This window comes from Pygocentrus nattereri, chromosome 22, assembly GCF_015220715.1.
Source record: "Pygocentrus nattereri isolate fPygNat1 chromosome 22, fPygNat1.pri, whole genome shotgun sequence".
NCBI lineage: Eukaryota > Metazoa > Chordata > Actinopteri > Characiformes > Serrasalmidae > Pygocentrus > Pygocentrus nattereri.
This window is the reverse complement of record NC_051232.1, coordinates 9,957,234-9,979,187: the sequence shown is the minus strand read 5'-3', so window position 1 is coordinate 9,979,187 and position 21,954 is coordinate 9,957,234. Positions and strand designations below refer to the sequence as shown.

Genomic DNA, 21,954 nt, shown 5'->3' with positions numbered 1-21,954 from the left:
AACCGTAAACATAACAAAGCTGTATAGAGTTTGCTAGAGAAAAAGAGACTTAGATAAATGGTGTCATGCATGTAAAGCCACTCACATTGAATCTTTATCTGAGCTGATCCTGCCTGAAGTGTTTAGAGTACACCTACACCCCACTATTTTCAGCTAACTCCACCCTTGGCTGAATTTGAAAAATGCTCAAAAATGGGAGAGGCACTCTGAGAGGGGCACTGCAGTGATGTTTGGATTTGGAAATGGGGCTGGGAGGGAAATCGGACAGGCTGGGCTGCTGTGTATTTAGAGTTAACGTTAGCTACCAGAAAATTTGGTGAGTTGCAAAATCAATTGCCATTTCTGCAACTGAGAGTCTTAGGGGGCTGACGATTTTTCTCCACTACTATCCCTATCTTCAACTAGGGAAGGTGTTTCTGATCAGGCAGTGTGCCTTGAGCCTTAACAGTATGAGCTACTGACCCAGGCCACCAAAGAGTTAACATAGTGCCAGAAAATGATTTAGCAGTGAGCGGCAGAGGTGTCTTAATGGTAGAACGTTCCCTAAAACCATGACAGCTAGCTTCTAATTCTAGCTTCTAAATCTGTTCAGCAGGTCCATATTTTATATAACTCGAGTCCTGATTTTATTAGATGCACTGAATTCCAAATGAATAACGTGAATTTCTTTGAACACTAAGTTTCATTCAGTTTGGCATCAAGGTCGCAGTGGACCTACATTCTGCAAGATGTTCATGGTGCTTACTGGTGTTTCATCTGATTCAGTTCCCCTTCAAATTAACGCTCCCCTTCATACCTTGAACCAAAATGAACAGCAAGTGGTTACAGCTCTCATCAAATTCTTTACTACTTTTGGTCTGCCTAAGGTTATACAGACAGATCAATGTACTAACTGTCTGTCCAAGCTGTTTGTAAAAGTGATGAAAACTTTGAACAGGTTTCTAGTCCCCATCACTCCAAGGAGTCTCAAGGACCCCTTGAGAGATTTCGCCGGTCTTTGAAGTCTATGCTTAGAAAGTACTGCTTAGATACAGGAAAAGATTAGGATGAAGGTATGCCCATTGTGTTATTTGCAGTATGTGAAGCTGCCCAAGAGTCCCTAGGATTCAGTTCTTCTCACTTATTCTTTGAACATTCTGTTTGGGATCCATTAAAAGTTCTTAAAGAGAAGTTCTTAGATGAAGGTGATAAAGAATACTTTTACTCATTGGCCACTTTATCAGAAACACTTACTTTGTACTTTCACTCACCAGCCACTTTCTCGAAAACACGATCCTTGTACTTCTACTCCGTTGCCATTTTATTAGAAATACTTTATATATTCTGTTATGTTGATAAAGATGTTCAACAAAACTTTGAAGTCACTGTGAAACACTAGACAGAGTCATGCATTCTGATGAAAGCTGGCTTTATTACAGTTGTTTAATACTTTATCTTTCTCCCAGCTATAGGCAGGAGAGCATACAGATTACAGAGAGTATTTTTATGCTAGACTGGCCCAAACTGATTGTCCTGTAATAAATCTAGTCAAGGTTATATACAAGTAACAGTAATATAAAGGTACATGCTGCTATTCTAAGGACAGTAAGTTTGGCCAATTTGATCCGAAACCTCTATGCTTGTTCTACCACATTCGCAGTCACATACACTAATTTCTGAAAACAGGTTGAAAGCAGAAATCTAGAGGATACAGCATATAAAATATATACAGTCAGTCACAAATGTACATACACTAAGGCTAAAATCATTCAAATGTATCCCCTCCATAGGTTCCATGCCAACAAACTATAGTTTTAACAAGTTATATAGGATATCTACTTTATACATGACACAAGCAATTTTTTCAACAAATGTCCATCCATCCATTTTCCAAGCCGCATCTCCGTCAGGGTCGCGGGGTCAACAAATGTTTACAAACCAATTATTTCACTTATAATGAATTATATCAGAATTCCAGTGGGTCAGAAGTTTGCGTACACCAAGTTGACTGTGCCTTTAAATAGCTTGGAAAATTCCAGAAAATTATATCAAGACTTTAGAAGCCTGTGATAGGCTAATTGACATCATTTGAGATAATTTGGTAGTATTTTAAGGTCTGCTTTCAAGACAGGGAAAATCAAATCAGTCAGAAATCAGAAAAACTGTGGTCCTCCACAAGTATGGTAAATCCTTGGAAGCAATTTCAACGTACCTGAAGCTACCACATTCTTTTGTTCAATGATAGTTTAATGCAAGTTTAATCACCATTGGACCACACAGCTATATAAGTAAAGTAAGTATAAGTAAATGCATAAATAAGACAAAGCTTGGCAGATTTTCTGTTTGATTGACCATAATGCAGTGCTCACACAAAACAAATCATATTTTGTTATTTACAAAAATTGCAGCATAGTGATTTATGCCCATTTGATTGGGTAGGTCTGTAATGCCTGTGAAGAAAAAAAAAAAACATTCTAAAACTACTGAGGTCCAAACCTTAATGTGCTATTGAAATATCATTGATTTAAAATGTAACTGAATAATAATAATAAAAAAAGCATAATAGCAAATCTTATCTTTTCTCATAAATGCACTTAAAGGTATAATTTAAAAATAACAAAGAGCTTTGCAATGCTGAGAAAACATGTGACTTTATCAACCTACTCATGCTGTAACAAGAACTTTTTCAGGTTACAAAGAGTCCGCCTACGAGTGTGCTAGATATTCTGAAAAAATTCAGTAAAGAAATGCCTCATCCTCCTCACGTGCCCCACTTCATAGGAAGTTGCTTCTTCGGCTGCAGCTGTCTGTGTGCCTTCATTCCTGCTACTTGTTAACTCCGCTGCAGAGTTAGTTGATGCTTTGTCTGCAGCTTTCTGAGGGCCCTTATTCATCCTACTTAAATACCCCACTGCAGATTTAGTTGATGCTTTGGCTTCTCTCTGCATGTTCTTCAGTTTCTGAAGCCAGTCTGCAGATCCAGCTTCTTCAACTCGAGGAATCAGGAAGTCAAGGTACTGAATGGTGAAGGCAGAGTCTGGTTTTAACGCAGTCTCAGACAATTTTACGATTGCCACATAGGTGTCTTTCACCAAGCTCTTCCTCTCCACTTCATTTTTGTCTAGAAGGTTTTTCAGGCTGTTTTCCAGCTTTGTCATCTGTTCTCTCATTTTCAGCGATTGTCTATGCCCTGTTTCCACATGTTTCAATGCACTTTTATCATAACTGGCTTTTTCTTCATCTGTATTACCATATTTCTTCTTCAGTTGAGCAAATGTGACTCTTTCCTCTCTCCACCTCTCCACATATTTCCTGCCCTCTCTGACGTGTGTGGAGTAGTGGCACATACACACAGTGCAGTAATTATCTTCCATAACTTCGCACTTTTTGGCATTTGTGGCAAGCCAGCAGCCATACTCATGACAGTTCTCCTCACATTCTTTGCAGGAGGTCACTTTTTTGCTCTGCCATGAAGCACCTATAATGTTGATCTTCTCTTTGTAAGCTATTTTGACAGTGAAAGTAAATTTTTCGTCCTTCTCAATCATTTCTTTGTTCAGTTTCAGAAGATCCTGAACTTCAGTCAGTTCTTTCTGTTTTGCTTCCCTGAACTTGATGCTTTTCTTCAGACTCTCAACACAGGCCTCAAGCTGCGTGCGCTCGTTTAGAACACTTACAGTCATATTCAAGCTTTTTCTCTGTCGTGATTTTAGGAATTCAAAAAATTCCCCAATACTACCTGCTGCCATTTCCCAAGATGATTTGTAAACATACTCGTATCTTTTGGTCCTTTCCTCAGACTGACGGTTGTTGAATAGAAAATGAACAGGTTCATTCTCATCATCGTGACAACAGGGGACCTTTTCTGTCTTGATGGCTTGCAGAACATTTGTTGGTGGTCCTCCATCTGAGTGTGTAATAAACAGCACTATAATGTCCTCTATGTCTTTACCAAATAAGGACAGAACAGATTCAAAAATGTAGCGCTGTATCCCGGAGATTCTGTTCTGAGATGCTTTCAGTACAAGACACACGGCATCAAGATCCTTCACTCCAGTACCATGTAGAAATAATTCATGTAAGTTTCGAGCAATTTCAGTGTCCTTATCTATTCCCCTGGTGTCTCCATAACCTGGAGTGTCAATAATGGTAAGAGAGGAGCGTTTCTCCTCAGAATTGATCTCATAAACAGTGACTTCTGATGTCTGAGATTCTGTTTGAGCTCTCTTTTCTTCTTCTGTGATCTCAAACCACACTTTATCCTCAAAATTCACCCCCAGAAAGTAATTGACCATGGTGTTGATCAGAGTGGTCTTGCCTGTTCCAGTTTCTCCCACCATCAGGATTGTTTTGTTTTTCATGTTTGCATATTTCTGTCCAAATGTCCACTTTCTAATCTTGCCATCCTTCTCTAAATCACTTCTTGTTGTGTAAAGACAGTAACGTACTGGAGGACCTGGATGGAGCATCTGACTTTTCTTGATTAAATCATTTAAAGGTGATGATGCATCATTTAACCTGCAAAATCAAAGAAAAAAGAGGTTTAACATTCACAACCTGATTGAATAAATCCCCATTTTACAAAGACAGCTAAATACAGAGTTAGTTGAAATAGAAACTGTTAGTTATTACAATTACAAATTGTGACAGAACATTAGGTTAAACAAAGGTCAAATAAGTAATTACAATATAGAAATGATATACTGTAGAAGTGCATAGAATTAGTCACACTGTACACACAAGAATTAAAGTAAAAAAAAAAAGGCCATATGAGGGAAACATACAGAATACACACATATACAGTGGTGGACAGTAACAAAGTAAATGCAATTAGTTACTGTACTTAAGTAGTTTTTTCGTGTATCTGTACTTTACTGAAGTATTTCCATTTTGGGCAACTTTTTCCTTTCACTCCACTACATTTCAAAGTCTAATTTCTGACTTTTTCCTCCACTACATTTTGAGAAATCTGCTGTTCCTTTTGTTTTTGTGTGTATAAAAACATAACATGTCAAAACAAAAGAAGCTCAAAGCCAGAGCACCAATCAGGGCTCAGCGGTCACTTTGTTCTGAGCTTGTTTTGACTGTTGGTCATTCCGACCCAGTGCAGCACCTGGTTCAACTTCAGTGCAGAAGGTAAAAATTTGGGAGCTCATACGTCCCTAAATGATGAACTAACCTAACTTTGTGTAAATAGAGCACAATATAGAAATATGTCCATATGCAGTCATGACTGGCCTATTTCTTTTTTTCTGAATTCATACAAACACTTTCATTTTATAGTAAATTAGTTTTGGTTAGTTTATGTTTATGAACAGAGGCCTACAGATCAATACAGTAAAGGAAAACTTATTGATCCTGAGTTTAAAGCCAGTTTTTATTCAACTTGTAACTAATTTACAAAGTAATCTTAAAAGTTCTACCTGATGGAAACTGTTTACCTTCAGTGTTTTGTGCTTATGATCATTTTAATAGACGTCAACTTCACTAATTATTATTATTAATTAGTGATGTTATATTAAAAGACTAGTTTACCAAGAGAGACGCTGGAGGACTTTCACCTAAAAGGAGTTCATGAAGCGAGTCTTGTTATAAAATGATAACAGGACATCAGAGCCATAATCAATCTTTTAGTACTTTTACTTTTGATACTTAAGTACATTTGAAGGCAAATACTTTTGTACTTTTACTCAAGTGGAGGTCTAAAGGGAGGAACTTCTACTTTTACTGGAGTAATATTTTACCTTGGGTATCTCTACTTTAATTTGATTTGTGTACTTCGTCCACCTCTGCATATATATAAACAATTTTTGTTGGCATTGTGTTTTAAATTGGTTAATTCTGGAAAAACCGAATTGCTTTTCTGTGTTTTTGTAAGTAAGTACTAGCATAGTTGGTGAAAAACAGCAATACACTCCCACAAGTGTCACAAATTCCATTTTTAAAAGGGGCTTTTGTGGCTGAATCTGTTCTTATTGTGGATCTGAGGAAGAGACACCTTCTTGAAGCAGGATTTTTATCTGGCAACAAAATTTTAATCCAAGTCTCAAGTAACTACCCATGACAACAGCCAAGATGTATTGCTCGACACTAATGAATTTGCAATAAGTTGAAGTAAAGGCAGAAGGAGAAAATAAACTGAGCCAGCCCTGCCCAGCCCAGTTCATTGTAGGATTGTTTGGGGATATTGTGCCTCAACTTTTTTTTAACCTGTAAAATGAGCAGTTGCTACTTTTTTATATTTAAATGTGAGGTGTTACACATCAAGATAACTTGCCACAGTTCAGTAGTGTTGATTGCCATGCCTTTTAAAGAAAATCATTAAAAAAAACTATTAACAACAGATTAAAATAGAGAAAACGCTTTGAAACAGAAAAAGAAAAAAAAGGCAGGTTTCCTCAGTAATGGCATTGTTAAAGTCCTCTGCACGTTTCTGCTCTTTCACAACAATCATTTCTTCTACATTTCCCCTCTAATGTCCTGCTAACAAAGACATATTTGATATGTCATTTTTATATATTTTAAAAACAAAATTCAGTAAAAATTCAGAATTTACAGTAATTCAGTAAAACTCTTCATGCCTAAAACCAAATTTAAAATGGCAGAACTGAGACTGTAGAGACTGACAAAACATTGGTAAACTTTTTCACATATAGCATTAGGCACAGTTTAAGCTGGATTTAGAATGGGTGATTATTTTTTGTGTGCACTCTAAAATTTAATTTGGAGTTTAACTTAATAATAAGAATGTAATGTAGACCGCAGTTCCTTTTCCCTACCTCTAGGTGGTATTTTGCCCCAAACTTAATGTTAACTGTTAATGTGTTGCACAGGAAGAAGTAAGATATTTATGTTGTGCTTTCTGAAGGTAAGATGTTATGTTCAGCATCAACTAAAATTACTACTTAATTAAGCCATCCAAAATATATTGTGACACAAGTACAAAGAGTAGTCTGTTCCTTTTGCAAATTGCGGTACATTATTTTTTTCTAGCTTAGTAAAATTTGTGTTTGGAGGCAATCACTTTGACAGTCATGGTCATGAGGCACTAGAGCTATTGTTTTGCAGAGTATGGATAAATTGGTTCTTCTTTTTATTAGTTTGCATTTAAACAGTATGCAAGGACTGACAGTTTTATGTTGCGCTTTGTGAAGGGGATGACTGCACCATTAATGTGTGCTAAGCTGCTGTTGTGGGTCATATGAATGCAGAGCTCCAGGTTTTCCATAGTGCTGAATGTGAAAAGCCAGTTATCAAATGAGCTGCTGCTACTGTGCTACTGTACTGAGTTAAAGACAACTACTTGTGTCCAGTCTCCCTCCTCTTTCCAAAATTAATACACAATGCTGATGAGAAGTGCCATCGAGGGTGGACTGACTGTGCAGATGTTGGAGCTCATGGGTTGCATAAGAATATAAAAATATAGTTGTTCTGTTACCTGACTATTTGATGTTCAATGAACTTCAAAAATTTAAAACAGCGATTTTACTTGTGTAAGTTAAAATATGTTTTACACTGTAGTAGAGAGCAAAGTAACAGTGAAAAGTCCACCTCCACCAAACACTGCATGAGAAACCTTAACACTTAAAACAGTCTGCCGCTGCATCAAGAAATGCAACTTTATGCTATGTTATGCAAGGAGAAAGCCACAGATCAATTCTATACAGTAATGCCGCTTCTCTGGGCCTGAGCTAATCTCAGATGGCCTGAAAGAAAGTGGAAATGTGTGCTGTGGTCAAACAAGTCCATGTTTCAGCTTGTTTTTGGGAAAAACAGACATTGAGCTCTTCATGCCAAAGTCAGAAGGGACCAGCCAGAATTATATCAGTGAAAAGTACAAAAGCCAGCATCTGTCATAGTATGGGGATGTTTTATTGCCTACAGTATTTATACAGAGGTGCAGAACAGAGCAATTTTAGAGAGACATATGCTGCCTCCAAGACATCTTTTTCTGGGAAGTCCATGGTTATTTCAGCAAGACAGTGCCAAGCCTCATTCTGCATGTGCCACAACAGTGTGGCTTCATATACAGCAGAGTGTGTGCTTGACTGGCCTGCCTGCAGTCAAAATATGTCTTATGTTGAAAATACAGGGCATATAATAAAGACGATAATCAGACTGTTGACCAGACAGATGTCTTCAGCTTGTTTTAAGCAAGAACAGGCAAATATTCCACTTGCAAAACAGCAACAATTAATATCCTCACTTCACAAATTATTAAAAAGAAAAGGTGATGTAGCACAGTGATAAACATGTCCCAACTTTTTGAGTGTGTTGCAGGCAACAAATTCTAAATTTGTATATTATATCATCATCATCATCATCATCATCATCATCATCATCATCATCATTAACCAGTTAGTCCAGATAGGGTTGCAGTGGCAGTTGAAAGAGCAGAGAATCCCAGATGACCCTGTCCCCGGCAACTTCCTCCAGCTCATTTGCGGGGACCCAAAGCCGCTCCCAGGCCAACTTGGAGACATAATCCCTCCAGCGGGTCCTCGGACGACCCCGGGGTCTTGTCCCCGGTAGGTTGTGCCTAGTACACCCAGAGAGCATCTGGATCAGATGCCCAAACCACCTCTGCTGGCTCCTCTCGATACAGAGGACACAGTTACCAAATTACTGCTGCCACCAGTCCCAGTCTACAGCCAATCTCACAATCCTTCTTCCCATCGCTCGTCAACAAGACCCCGAAATACTTAAACTCCTCCACCTGGGGCAAGTCCTTTCCCCTTACCTTGAATGGGCATGCCATCCTTTTATGGGCTAAGACCATGGACTCAGACTTGGAGGTGTTGATCCGCATACCGACTGCTTCACACTCAGCTGCAAACCTCTCCAGTGAGCACTGGAGGTATCCATGTGATCCAGCCAAAAGAACATCATCTGCAAATAGCAGAGACACCACTCTCTGGCCTCCACACATAATGCCTCCTGACCCCAGCTACACCTTGACACTCTGTCCATGAATATCATGAATAGGAGTGGAGACAGGGCACAACCCTGCTGGAGTCCAACGCTAACATGGAAAGAGTCTGACTTAATGCCGAGTATACGGACACAAAACATATGTAGATTGAGTTGACAAACTCCCATGCCCCCTCAACAATATGTGAGAGGGTGAAAAGCTGGTCCATTGTTCCATGGCCAGGATGGAATCTGCATTGTTCCTCCTCAATCTGAGGTTCAACTATCGGTCGAATTACTCGTTCCAGCACCTTCGCATAGACTTTCCCAGGGAGGCTGAGCAGTCCCCTCCAGTCCCCTTTTTTTAAAAATTGGGGCCACCACCCCAGTCTGCCAGTCCAAGGGTACTGTTCCCAAGGTCCATTCAATACTACAGAGGCATGTATGAGGCCATGACAACCCCACAATATCCAAAGCCTTAAGCATCTATGGACAAATCTGATTCCCCCCACCGAGGAGCTTGCCAACTACCTCAGTGACCTCCACCAGGGAAATGGAGCTTCACACACCCAAAGCCACTGGCCTTGATTCCCGTTAGGGAGGCATGTCTCCCGGATTAAGGAGTTTCTCACAGCGCTCCTTCCACCAACTGACAATATCCTCATTTGAAGTCAGAGTTTCTCCACCCTTGCCGAATACAGCTTAGGCGCAGCCACCCTGCCAGCTCCTGAGTCCAGAACCTGGAGGCCAATGAAAATCTTTTTCCATGGCTTCACCAAACTCCTCACATGCCTAGGATTTTGCTTCTGCCACCTTTTTTGCCTGACGGTACCTATCTGCTGAGTCGGATGTCCTTTGGGCCATCCAGTCCCTAAAGCCCTCTTTCTTCAGCTTGACGGCCTCCCTCACCACCAGGAGGTTCTTGGGTTACCGCCCCGACAGGCACCCACAAGCTTTTGGTTACAGCTACACTAGCAGCTTCCAAAATAGAGGTTTTGAACAGGGTCCATTCAGACTCCATGTCCCCTACCTCCTCCAGCACATGAGAAAAACTCTTCTGGAGGTGGGAGTTGAAATCATTCCAAACAGGGGCCTCTGACAGTCATTCCCAACACGCCCTCACTATTTGCTTAGGCCTACCAGGTCTGACCATCAGTCTTCCCTGCCATTTGATCCAACTCACCACCAGATGATGATCAGTTGACAGCTCAGTACGTCTCTTCACCCAAGTGTCCAGAACATATGGTTCCAAGTCAGATCAAACGACAACAAAGTCAATCATTGATCTTTGACCCAAGGAGCTCTGGTACCATGTACACTTATGAACATCCTTGTGTTTGAATTTGGTGTTTGTTATGGACAATCCATGCCTGGCACAAAAGTCCAATAACAATTCACCATTTGGGTTTAGATCGGGCAGACCATTCTTCCCAATCATGCCTCTCCGGGTCTCCCAGTCATTGCCAACGTGAGTATTAAAGGCTCCCAGTAAGACAATGGAGTCTGTAGGTGGGATCCTTTCCAGAACCCTGCCCACTCGCCCCAAGATGGCTGAATACTCTGACCTGTTGTTTGGTGTATAAGCACACACAACAGCCAGAGTTTTCCTCTCTGCAATTTTAATTTGCATTGAGGTGACCTTCTCATCCCCTGGGACAAACTCCAACTGCATGGCTGCCAGCCGAGGACTTGTGAGTTTCCCCACACCCGTCCGGCACCTCTCACCCTGTGCAACCCCTGAGTAGGAGAGGGACCAACCCCTATCCAGGGGTTTGGTTCCAGAGCCAACAGTGTGGGTAGAGGTGAGCCTAACTATATCTAGTTGGTAACTCTCAACCTCCTGCACGGCTCTGGCTCCTTCCCCCCCAGCAAGGTTACATTCCATATATCAAGAGCCAGTTTCTGCCGCAGGGGCCTAGGCCACCAAGGGCCTCCCTGCAATCTCCCACCTCATATATGGCACTGCACTGCTCCCCCATGCTGGACCTTGTGGGTGGTGGGCCCACATGGTCTCTCCACATTGTCTTTTTGGGCTGAGCCTGGCTGGGTTACAAGGCCTACCCAGCCCTCAGGCACTTGCCAGGGGATGCTACCCCCAGGCCTGGCTCCAGGGGTAGGTCCCGGTAACCCTCTCCCGGGCAGGGTACATGATTGTCTGTGTCTGGTTTTCATGGAGGGTTTTTGGATTGAGTTAGTCTGGGTGTTCACTCCAGATCTGTTTGCCCTGGGAGTCCGTACCAGAAGCACATTGCTCCCGACAACTTAGCTCTGACCACATCCCTAGACCACACAATCCCTTCCACTACGACAAGGCCCCGGTCCAGGAAGGGTATATTTGTATATATTTAAATACAATTAAATTGGTCAGTGAAAACACTGGATTTTTTTTATTCTTTTGTCAGTTAATAAAGGTTCAAGAGAAGTAACAAAAAACAGATTTGCAGAAATGAGGCTTGTAGAGGTCGTTTAAGTAATAGATGACTTAAATCACACCTATTGTTATTTTGCTCTATGGCTCTTTCTGTGTATTGGCAAATTCTTGCTGTGTGTGTGTGTGTGAGAGTGAAATTGAGTATGGGGCAAGGAATTATATTAGTGAGTACCAAGAAGGCCTTTTTAAAAATAAAAAAAATCTGATATTAATAATGGTGTGACTAATGATGTGAAAAACGAATTTGAGAAATGATCTGAAGTTTGGAAATAATGGTTTTCAAAATGAATCTGACATTTGGAGATAATGGTATACATATTAAAAGGTTTGAAATATGTGGGAGAGGCAAGGAGAAGCCAGGTGATGACCCTTCCTTGCCCAAAGAAGAGAATAAAAACTCTGGGGTTTTGCAAGTTTGTCAGTTGCTGCCTGGGAAAACTCAAGATAAACTCAAGGTCAACCAATTTTTGGCCTGCCCTATAATCTGAGCCCGTATTCAGCATTTTTAATATAATGGGAATTGGCCTATGAACCTGCCTCCTTGCCAATAAAAGGGCCTTTTGTTATTTATGCCCACATCTAATGAAGCTGCCATCAACAAAACACATTTGTGTTCTGCCCATAGTGTTACTGGATTGCTTATGATGTTCTGCCCAATGTCGAGTACATCCTATCAGAAGTGCTTTTTAGTTGTCTGAGGGATTCAGGAGGGAATGAAGAAGCACCTGCTTCGCTCCCATGGCAAGATAAAAAATAATAAAAATCTGTCAAGCTTGAACAATGTTGTTGCCAAAAAGCTCAGTGAACTCTCTTATATAATTATACTAGACTTGCACATGCAACGTCATAATTCTAGCAATACTTGGCCAGAATAGTGAACGAAATTCTGTCAAAAGTCTCTCCTAAAAGAGGGTAAAATTATTTTTGGATTTTGTGAATTGACAATTATGAAATAGTTTAAGAACAGAATGTTTAAAGCAATTTAAAGCTTCCTAAAACTGATTAAAATTCATTAAAAACTTATTGTACTGGCACTTCATTAATATAATCTGACCCATGTCACATAAAGCTTTAATAAAAGTGCAGTTATGAAGAAAAAACATATGTCTTTCAGTCACTGGCAACACATTTAGTACTAAGCCAGGGGTCGGCAACATGCAGCTCTTTTACTACCGTGTTGCGGCTCCACAGCAGAATTAGATTTTTAGGTAAAAATACAACAATCCTCCTTTGTAGTAAAATAAAGTTCTGCTGATCGTTCAACACAGTTTTAACAATAAATGATCTTAAATGCTGGAGTTAGTGTATAACTGCTAATTCATCCTTTAACACTGAAGCTTGGCACGCAAACCATAGCAACGCACACCGTCTCGTCTAGCTAGTAGCTAAAAAAGGGACAAAGAAAAAGATTTAAGATGAACATCGATAATTTGGAGATGAATGGACTTTACATTTATAAGCACTCCTTTGTTTAATCTGCAAAGAGAATCTGTCAAAAACAAAAGTCATGAGATTGAAGTCACCTTCTTGTTAAAATGGTCCAATTCCACTTTAAATGGTACAGCAATTGTGCAGGCACTATTTCAGGTGAATGAGAAACTGACTTCAGCTTCGTAAAAAAATTTAATGTTTAGAGATTTTTTTTCAAGAAACCATTCTACTTTTGACAAAGTTTCCTGCTGGAGATAGCGGCTATAGCTAAAACTTAAAATACAGCAAAGTCTGTATCTTCATTTTATGTTTTTTAGCCAATACTACTACATTAGCACATACTAAGGCACATTTCCAGCCAAGATGGTGAAATGGACATAAAATGTTGTGGCTCTTAACGTGTTTTGATATTTGCTATTTTTTGTCTAATGAAAACCAAAATTTTTACGCAGAATCTCTGCTGTGAAATTGAATTAAACAGCATGTCTAAAATGCCTTAATTTGCCAACATTATTTTTATGCACCAACCTAAAAGAGCATGTTTTCAGTAAAATTTAAACTTGTTTACGAAAAACACTAAAGGCAACCTAACGTTTTCCTCATCTAATTTGAGTTATGCTGCTATAATCATTTTTGATATTGAATTCTTTCTGTTCTAATTTAGGATTTTACAAGCTGGCATTTATTTTGACAGAAAAGTCATATGAATTTCCAGCAACTGTTGCTCATTTCATGGAGCTCAATTCACGCCCTGTCCTAAACATCACATGTTCGCTGAGTGTGAGGTTTCTGAATATAGACAGGTTTCCTATTTACAAACATTACTGGGTGCTCGCCCAGCCATGGAGCAAAACCACTTTGGTAACTTAATTGGTCATAAGATTAAAACATTAGATTAACATTACAGTCAACATGAGTTTTGCATTGTTTGTAAATTTAATAAAATTTAATGCCACAGTTCAACCTATTTGTTTGTCTTTCATTTACATATTAATATAACATCATGTATAATGTTAGCTAACAACAGTTGACTATCAGTATAGGCTACTTATTAGGTCTCTATGAAAGCCCCACTAAAAGAAAAGGGTGGAATGCTCTGTCCAGGTCTGGAGTGAATTCTTGCCCCAAGTGGAGGAGTTTAAACATCTTGGGATTTTGTTCACGAGTGAAGGAAGGATGGAGCGAGAGGTTGACAGGTGGATTGGTGCAGCGTCTGCAGTGATGCGGACCCTATACCTATCATGGTGAAGAGAGAGCTGAGCCAGAAGGCGAAGCTGTCAATTTATCGGTCAATCTACGTTCTGACTCTCACCTGTGGTCACGAGCTTTGGGTAGTGACCGAAAGAACGAGATCGCGGATACAAGCGGCCGAAGTGGGCTTTCTCCACAGGGTCACCGGGCTTAGAAAGAGAGAGTAGAGAGTAGAGAGCCGGGAGAGGCTCGGAGTAGAGCTGCTGCTCCTCCACGTTGAGAGAAGCCAGTTGAGGTGGTTCAGGCATCTGGTAAGGATGGCCTCTGGTTGCCTCCCTAGGGAGGTGTTCCAGACATGTCAGATGGGGAGGAGACCCCAGGGAAGACCCAGGACATGGAGGGATTATATTTCTCGACTGTCTTGGGAACGCCTCTGTATCCCTCTGGAAGAGCTGTAGGAGGTGACGGGGGAGAGGGAGGCCTGAGCCTCTTTGCTTAGGCTGCTGCCCCCACGACCCAGACTCGGGTCAGTTCAGGATGGATGGATAGATGGAAAACCCCACTAGTTTGCTGTTCACTAAATGTTTGCCTAAGAGAAGCCATCCAAATCACAAAAACCTCTATAGCTTGCTGACATGGCCTATGAATTTCCTATGAACTTACCAGGCCTAGTTGTTTGTTGAGCCTGGTATTCTCTGATTATTTGACAATATCAGGATTATAGTACTAGCGTTAGTGTTGCTCATTGTTGCTTTTGCGGAGTAACAATTTTTACTGCATGACTGTGTCGATGCTTTCTGTAATGTTTTTACTGTAATATGTTTACAGCTGTATTGTATGTATTTGGTTAGTGTGGACTTTATATAGTTTTTAGTTTGTATTTAATATTTCTCATTTGAATCTATAAACTGAAAAGGCAAGCTCCATTCCTGATGTGTGCCCTTTCAACACTCTCAGTGCAGAGTCAACCTATCATCTATATGACTGGACTCCACAGTTTGCTGTGAGTGGCAGGGCCATGTTAGAAAAACTCCTCTCACTCATTGTAGCCACAATCAAGAGTCACAAAAACAAATTGTAAATGAAATTGTAGTGCTTAGATAAGTTAGTATTGAGATGTAGAGTTATTGTTTACATTTTGTTTGCTTTATAAAACTGTCATGATTGGCCCCTCCCAGTCCTGTCCATGTGTTTGTGTTTTGGTTTAGCCTATGTGTATTTGTTTTGGTTTTTCTAGTCCTGCCCCCTCGTTTCGTGACTCCACCCCTGATTGTTTTCTCCTGTCCCTCATTTTCCCTTTGTTACTTAAGCCCAGTGTTTACACTTTGTCTTTGCTGGTCTTTGTCCTTGCCTTGTTTGAGTGTATCGGTCTTTGTCCTTGCTATCTGTTTGAACCATTTATTGTTTGTCTTAATGTCTGTAAATTGTTCTCTCCATATTGGCTCTATGACCCTGGACTGTCTTGACCCTGATTTTGGATTTGCCCTCAATAAAAGTCGATTACCTCCGCACATGCGTCCACTTCTTCACTCCACGTCACAAAAACACTTTTGTTTGCTCTTTTTTTATTCATTTTATGTCTTCAAAGAAAATTATTAAAAATGACATGCTAAATAAAATACAAAAATAAATTATGTTAAAATTTCTTTCCTACCACAAGTCAAAAATGAGAAAACATACCAAATCGTGAAATTTGTGTATCATTACACTCCAACTGATGATTCATTAAAAGAGCATTTTCACTCACCTGTAAGCCATGATGATTGTGTTCGATTACCACAGCTGTGGGTACTGCTCAGTGATCTGTTGAACAATTTCAGACCAGAATTTCAGTGTTATAATACAGCTCTTAAGTTTCTTCTCTTTCACCTCTTTTTGTTCCCGCATACGGGCTCAAAGAAGGTACTCACTTAGTAGGTCTAGCAGAAATATTTACTTTGATGAAGAGAAAAGGCTTGTTACAGTGCCTGCATGACATCTATGTCAACATATAATTGTTGCTGGCATCAAATTCAAAATAGGCATATATTTTTAAAAAATGTTTAAATCTTTTGATATGTTGTACTATTTTCAAATAAATATGGGGTTTAAATGATTTGCCCTTAATTGCATTCTGTTTTTATTTACACTTTGCACAGGTTTGGAATTCTACGCTTAAAAAATTCTAGATGTACTTGCAGTAATACTGGCAAAGGGTTTAAGCTAACACTAACATTAGCTAAGTAAGCTGTCAAGCCAGCTAATTTATGGGTTTAAAGTAACTTCACAGGCTGTCACAAAAACTCACATATATAGGCTTATAAATCTCTTATTACATTACTGTTGGGAAAGTATTTCACCCCCACTCATTAGAGGCCCATACATTTTTTCATTCATACTTTTTTAATGAATTATTGTCACTCTACTGTTAACATACTTTTCTTTTAGTTGCAGTAGTATTTTTGGTCAAAGGGAAAGTGGTTAGTGATAAAAAGTTTAAAATTGCTAGGTGACATGAGTACGGGCCTCTAATGAGTGGGGGTGAAAATACTTTCCCAACAGTAATGTAATAAGAGATTTATAAGCCTATAGAGTGTTTACAGTGTTCTATACAGTGTATAGAGTGTTCTATAATGAATCCAGCTAAAAGCAGAATTTACTAGATTCAGTGAAAGTTATAGGCAACTGAAGGGTGATCCAGTCACTGGAACGAGTTTTATGATATCCAGTATTTACACTCACAAGCACTGATGTTATTTATGATGTCAAATGAAGGGAAAATATATTGTAAATAAATGAAGCCAGTGTCAATTTGAGCAGCACAAATAAATAGTAGCATATTTATTCAGCTTCTGATATGAAAATAAACCGTTTTTTCTTCAAAACAGAAAATTGGAAAAAGCATGTTTAGGCTCAAAACACTCATAAGACCATTACAATGACAAAACATGGCCACAACTTGCTCTAATCTTGAGACGTAACCACTAAAGTTTAGTGGAATGGGCAGAATTGCTGCTGGTGTGAATGGGGACTTGAGTCTCTCCTGTCTGCTTAAGGGAGGAATGAGTCCCCTGACCTGCTCACCAAAACCATCAGAAATATTCTGACATGACGGCTCTTCTCATCATTTTTTAAAAATTGGATATTAGTTTCAATAATACAAAGAAGCATGAGGACAGAAGGACAACAAAGAAACACGGAGAAACAGCTTGCTAGGATGACGCGAAGAGAAGTGTATGTATTAAGTGAAAACACTATGTACTGTGGATAAAGAGTTTTTATAGCCTATAGAGAATTTTCACTGTCCATAAAAGAGTGCTTGGAATCCAAAATGTAGACTGAGACCTCTTGTTACTATATTTGCATTTGTGATTATAGAATTTAACAAGGAAAATCAATGAATTAATGAAATAAATGATTCCTGCTCCCATTGCAAATATCACAGAAATGCATTCATAATACGTTCATTCATAATATTTGTTATATCTGCAGATCATTTTAAAGGAGACTTAAATAGGATTTGTAAGTAAATATCTTTGGGGTGAAGTCCCCAAACTTTTATTATTTACTATTTTATTATTTATTATTAAGCCAAAGAACAAACAAAGCAGAGCTGATGTTAAGTGTTTAAGTGTAATGCTGGTTGAACTGGAGCTAAAATGCATTTTAGATTGTTGAGGTAGAAGAGTTAGACATTGTCACACATTACATTGCAGTGCATGCTGGGAACATTGTAAAACGGGCCAATATTAATAGAAAATTAAAATAAAGGGGCCAGATAGGATTGTGTGACGGGCCTGATCTGGCCTGCAGGCCTTGTGTTTGACACATGGGCTATAAATGGAACTATAGATAATTCCATTTATTTAATTCCATCACAAGGGGGCAGTCACAACTCTCATGAGGCTCCCTGATCACATCTTGGTCTTCAGTAGGGGCATTATGTTTTTATTAAACAGCTTTAACTGAGCTCTTTGTGAAAATTAGGCAACATGAATCTATTTGAGGAACAAAAATGTCAAACCATCACCAAAAAAAAATCATCTGCAATACAGGAATGCAACACCTACTAACGACTTGAAAAAAAAAAAAAAGTCTGTATAAATAATCTAAATAGGAAGCGTGGCACTAGGGGGTGATATAATCATTCAGCACCTCCTTTAGCACTGTTCCTTGCCCTTTGTACATAAATTATAAAAATTGTGCATACTGAGAGTGGACAGTAGACTGCTGATACAAGATCAGTCCTGTTTTAGTCTGCTTTAACACTAAGTGAGAGTAGAATCAGTTCTCTTGCCAGATTGTTGCAGTAGAGTATTTCTAGTTAGCTGTTTAAATATGGTTTAACTTTATTATTCTTCCCAAAAAGGCAATGTGAAGTTTATGGGATGAGAAATTCCACATAGTTTTGCATGATTTCTGCATGATTCAGTCACTGGGATGTAAACAAAGTCATTCCGGTGGTCACTGCAGACAAACTAACTCAGTTTTTAAAAAAAAAACAGTGATGGTGATGGGAACCAAAAAAGTAACACCTACAAGACAGGTGTGAAAATTGGGGCAGTCATGGGCAGGAGGTTTGGGAACCGGCCCTGTGACTGGAAGGTCGCTGGTTCGATCCCCAGAGCCGACGGCGCATGACTGAGGTGTCCTTTAGCAAGACACCTAACCCCCAACTGCTCCCCGGGTGCTGCGGATTGGGCTGCCCACCGCTCCGGGCAAGTGTGCTCACTGCCCCCTAGTGTGTGGGTGCTCACTAGTGTGTATGTGGTGTTTCACTTCATGGATGGGTTAAATGCGGAGGTGAAATTTCCCTGTTGTGGGACTAATAAGGGTCACTTAAACTTATTTTACTATCCAAAAAGCCACCAGTGTTCGCAATTCACTATTTGGCCACCAGCGGTCTCACTTCCCTGAGTACTAGCCCTGTTCCAACCGAACCACCTGTACCCAATTTCAGTAATCAGCCTCTGCTTAAATACCCCTTCCTTTCAGCCAGCCAGTGTAAAGTATTGCCAGTTCTCTTGTGTCTGCATACTAAGCGTTTTGAAAGGTCTACCTGTCTCATGTTTTCGGCTCTCTGCCTGGACTTTTGGATGCTTGGTTTACTGATGGATTTACCTGTTTTGACCTTTTTGCTCCACCTTTTGACCACAAGTTTTGGACTGCCCATTCTTCTGTTAAGTCTGCATATGGATCCTTCTCCAGTTTCTGAGTCTGCTTTGTCACAACCAGTGAACCTACATGTCTTCTGAGTACATGTAATGCAAAATTAATGATAAATCTGGGGGAAAAAAAGTTTTATTATTTATTTATTTTTATGATCTGTTTTGTCTTATAACACCCTTCATGTGTGTCTCTACTATGAATGGGTTTAAAGATTATGCAGACATCAGGCAGCATATACCTTACCATTCCATGTAATATCTTTGTGTATTAGACATTAAACTCTTCAGACTTGTTCCCATCATTACTTTCTCAAGCAATTCTGACTTAAGTGTCTCTTTGGAATTTTGGAAAAATCCGTGGAATTCCCCTGTAAGACTAGCGGTAAGGAGAGTGATACCAACTGCTCCCACTTTGAGTCAGTAGGTTTTCATCAGTTATCATATACTGGTGATATAAGCACACTTGTGAGCACTAAGCAGCACGGTAACTGAAAAACCTACTATCTCAAAGTGAGAGCAGCTGGAATCACTGTCCTTACCGTCGCTCTTAAAGGGGAATTTCACCGATTTTTCATATATTACGTTTTATATTATATCACCTTTGCCAGGGCATGTTTGCTCTTCAATTCTGAACACTGAATATGAGCAAATACCTAATGAGATGCTGTGTACCTGCTCTTTTCATACACGTACACAGTCATTGCTCACAAGACATTTCTGACTCAGAACACACACAGGGAGTACAGAGCTGATGCCGGATGAGAGTGAGTACGGATGGAAACAGTAGCTTTTTTTTATGTTCCTAAGTTTCATATGACAGCGTGCAACCAATATTGAAATGCAGTGATTTTTAAACTGTCTCATGGCTGAATTTTCCTCACATTTGTGCTGGGTCACCACCTCACATTGATGAGGGATGTGTATCGGTACGTTTACGTGAGTGTGGAATGTGTAGTGAGTTTGATGACGCATACATGCTTTTTTACCAGCTTTCTCATGAAGTCGAAAGCTGACTGACAGCCCTAGTTTCATTTGTGACTCATTCCTCTGTTTCTCTATTCTCTCTGCTTCCTTAAATCTCCTTTCCTTTTCCACTTTCTCTCCCATCCCTCTATTTCTCTCTTTTCTAGTCCCTTTTTCCCGATTTTTCTTCTGTCTGCTTTTTAGCATTTGAAAAGCTGTCGTTCTAAATATGCCAATGCCAGACACCACTGTCAGCTCTACAAGTCTAATATCACCTCCAGCCAATCAAAGCATGTGAAACAACAGAGCTGGTATGATGGACAGGAGAAATAAGAAGCGGAAAGAGGACGAGCTGGTGACAGCTTTTAATCAAGCACAAACACCAAAGTCTGACTAATAACTTGAATGCAACACTGTTTGTAGGTTTTTTTTTATTGGTATATGAATACATCCACAAAATATATAACCAGTAATTCTGCACTGCTGAGACCAGTTTTCTGCCAGTTTGCTATCAATTCTCTCATTTGGGTCCTCGGGTCAAAAAGTACCTCTGTGTAACCGGATTCTGTCCCATAACAACACCATGACTAAGCAAAACAAATGAACAATAAGAAATATATTAGGGCTGCATTTGGACTTCAGTTAGGGTTTTTACTAGACTTAAATTAATGCCATTTGTGTACATCATGAGGTAAAATGGTAAAAGACTTTATTAGATTTACTTGACTACTTAACCCACTTTACAAATAGACCATTTAAAATAAACAACAATCTGTATCTTGTAGTGGGCAACGCTTCTGCCTTCTACACTGTAGACTGGGCTTCAGTGTTGTGTATATTCTACAACCCGAGTTTTCCAGTTACCAGTATGACTTTGTCAACCATTTCAGCGCAATTTACACAGGGGAAATCTTGTATTTCCCAGTTTCCGACACCACTGGAACATGGCAATTTTGTTTAGTCCTCAAAATCGCAAATTACACAATAGACATCACATAATGCAGAGTAGAAACAGAACGAGAAAATATATTAATTGAAGGCACTCACAATCTTTTCAAGACCAAGTCTTTGCGGCCTTTTTATTTAAGAGTAGATTTGGGAGGGAATCACATAGCAGTTTTGAATCTCTGATGAATTGTCTAATAGCTTTCTTTTACCCATCACTGCTTTTACAAACAGAATTACAATCCTTCTATTTGAAAGGCATGGATTAAACAGTATCCGTATTATTAAGCTATGTTTAACAAACAAACACTGTTTACACTGACTGCAGGATTAACTTACCTTTTGTGATGCTTGTCCTGCAGGTGTAAAATGTGGATGCCTGTTATTCTCTAGTAGTATTTGCCTCCAAACATAAATGATTGAAAGTCTCAAGCAAACAAAATCAAGTAATCAGACAAGGCCTCTGCAGAACAGCAGTCTAACTCAGGTATGTGCAATTCAGGAAATCTAAGAACAGATCATGTGATTTCTCAGAAGTGGGGTCTTTTTTTTTAACTTGTTTATGTTAGGATCACATGATGTGTTATGTTCATCTTTTTCTTTATTCATTCACCACAAGCAGTGAAGTCATCTTTAAATGGAACTTATTCAGATTTTTTGATGTACAATTTCTTTTCTTGTAATAAAGGTGCACAAAAGCCTATAGTTTGAAATTCATGGGTGGTTGGTTAGTGTATTGGGTAAGATCTCTGCCTTCTACGGTGGACACTGGGGTTCAACCCCCCCCCCCGGGCAAACACCCTACACTATACCAATAAGGGTCCTTGGGCAAGACTCCTAACACCACCTTGGCCTAACTGTGTAACAATAATCAAATTGTAAGTCGCTCTGGATAAGGGGGAGGGGGAGGGGGAGGAGGGAGGTTTGATCACCAGGGAGAAAAACCCTGCTTTGTCA

At 39.6% G+C, this 21,954-nt stretch overlaps 1 protein-coding gene across 2 annotated transcripts; it reads right to left on the bottom strand.

The window, feature by feature from the left end:
• Positions 1-1,391: 1,391 nt before the first annotated feature.
• LOC108412385 lies at positions 1,392-21,485 on the bottom strand. 2 transcript variants are annotated; one of them, XM_017684369.1, is made up of 3 exons: positions 21,337-21,485; positions 15,690-15,745; positions 1,392-4,497 (listed from the first exon to the last, which is right to left on the bottom strand). In XM_017684369.1, the coding sequence occupies exons 2-3, from the start codon at positions 15,698-15,700 to the stop codon at positions 2,697-2,699; spliced, it is 1,812 nt and encodes a 603-aa protein (XP_017539858.1). In that variant the 5' UTR covers positions 15,701-15,745; positions 21,337-21,485; the 3' UTR covers positions 1,392-2,696. The 2 variants fall into 2 exon arrangements, with proteins under 2 accessions (XP_017539858.1, XP_017539859.1); XM_017684370.2 differs by lacking the exon at positions 21,337-21,485 and adding an exon at positions 19,043-19,285.
• Positions 21,486-21,954: the final 469 nt, after the last annotated feature.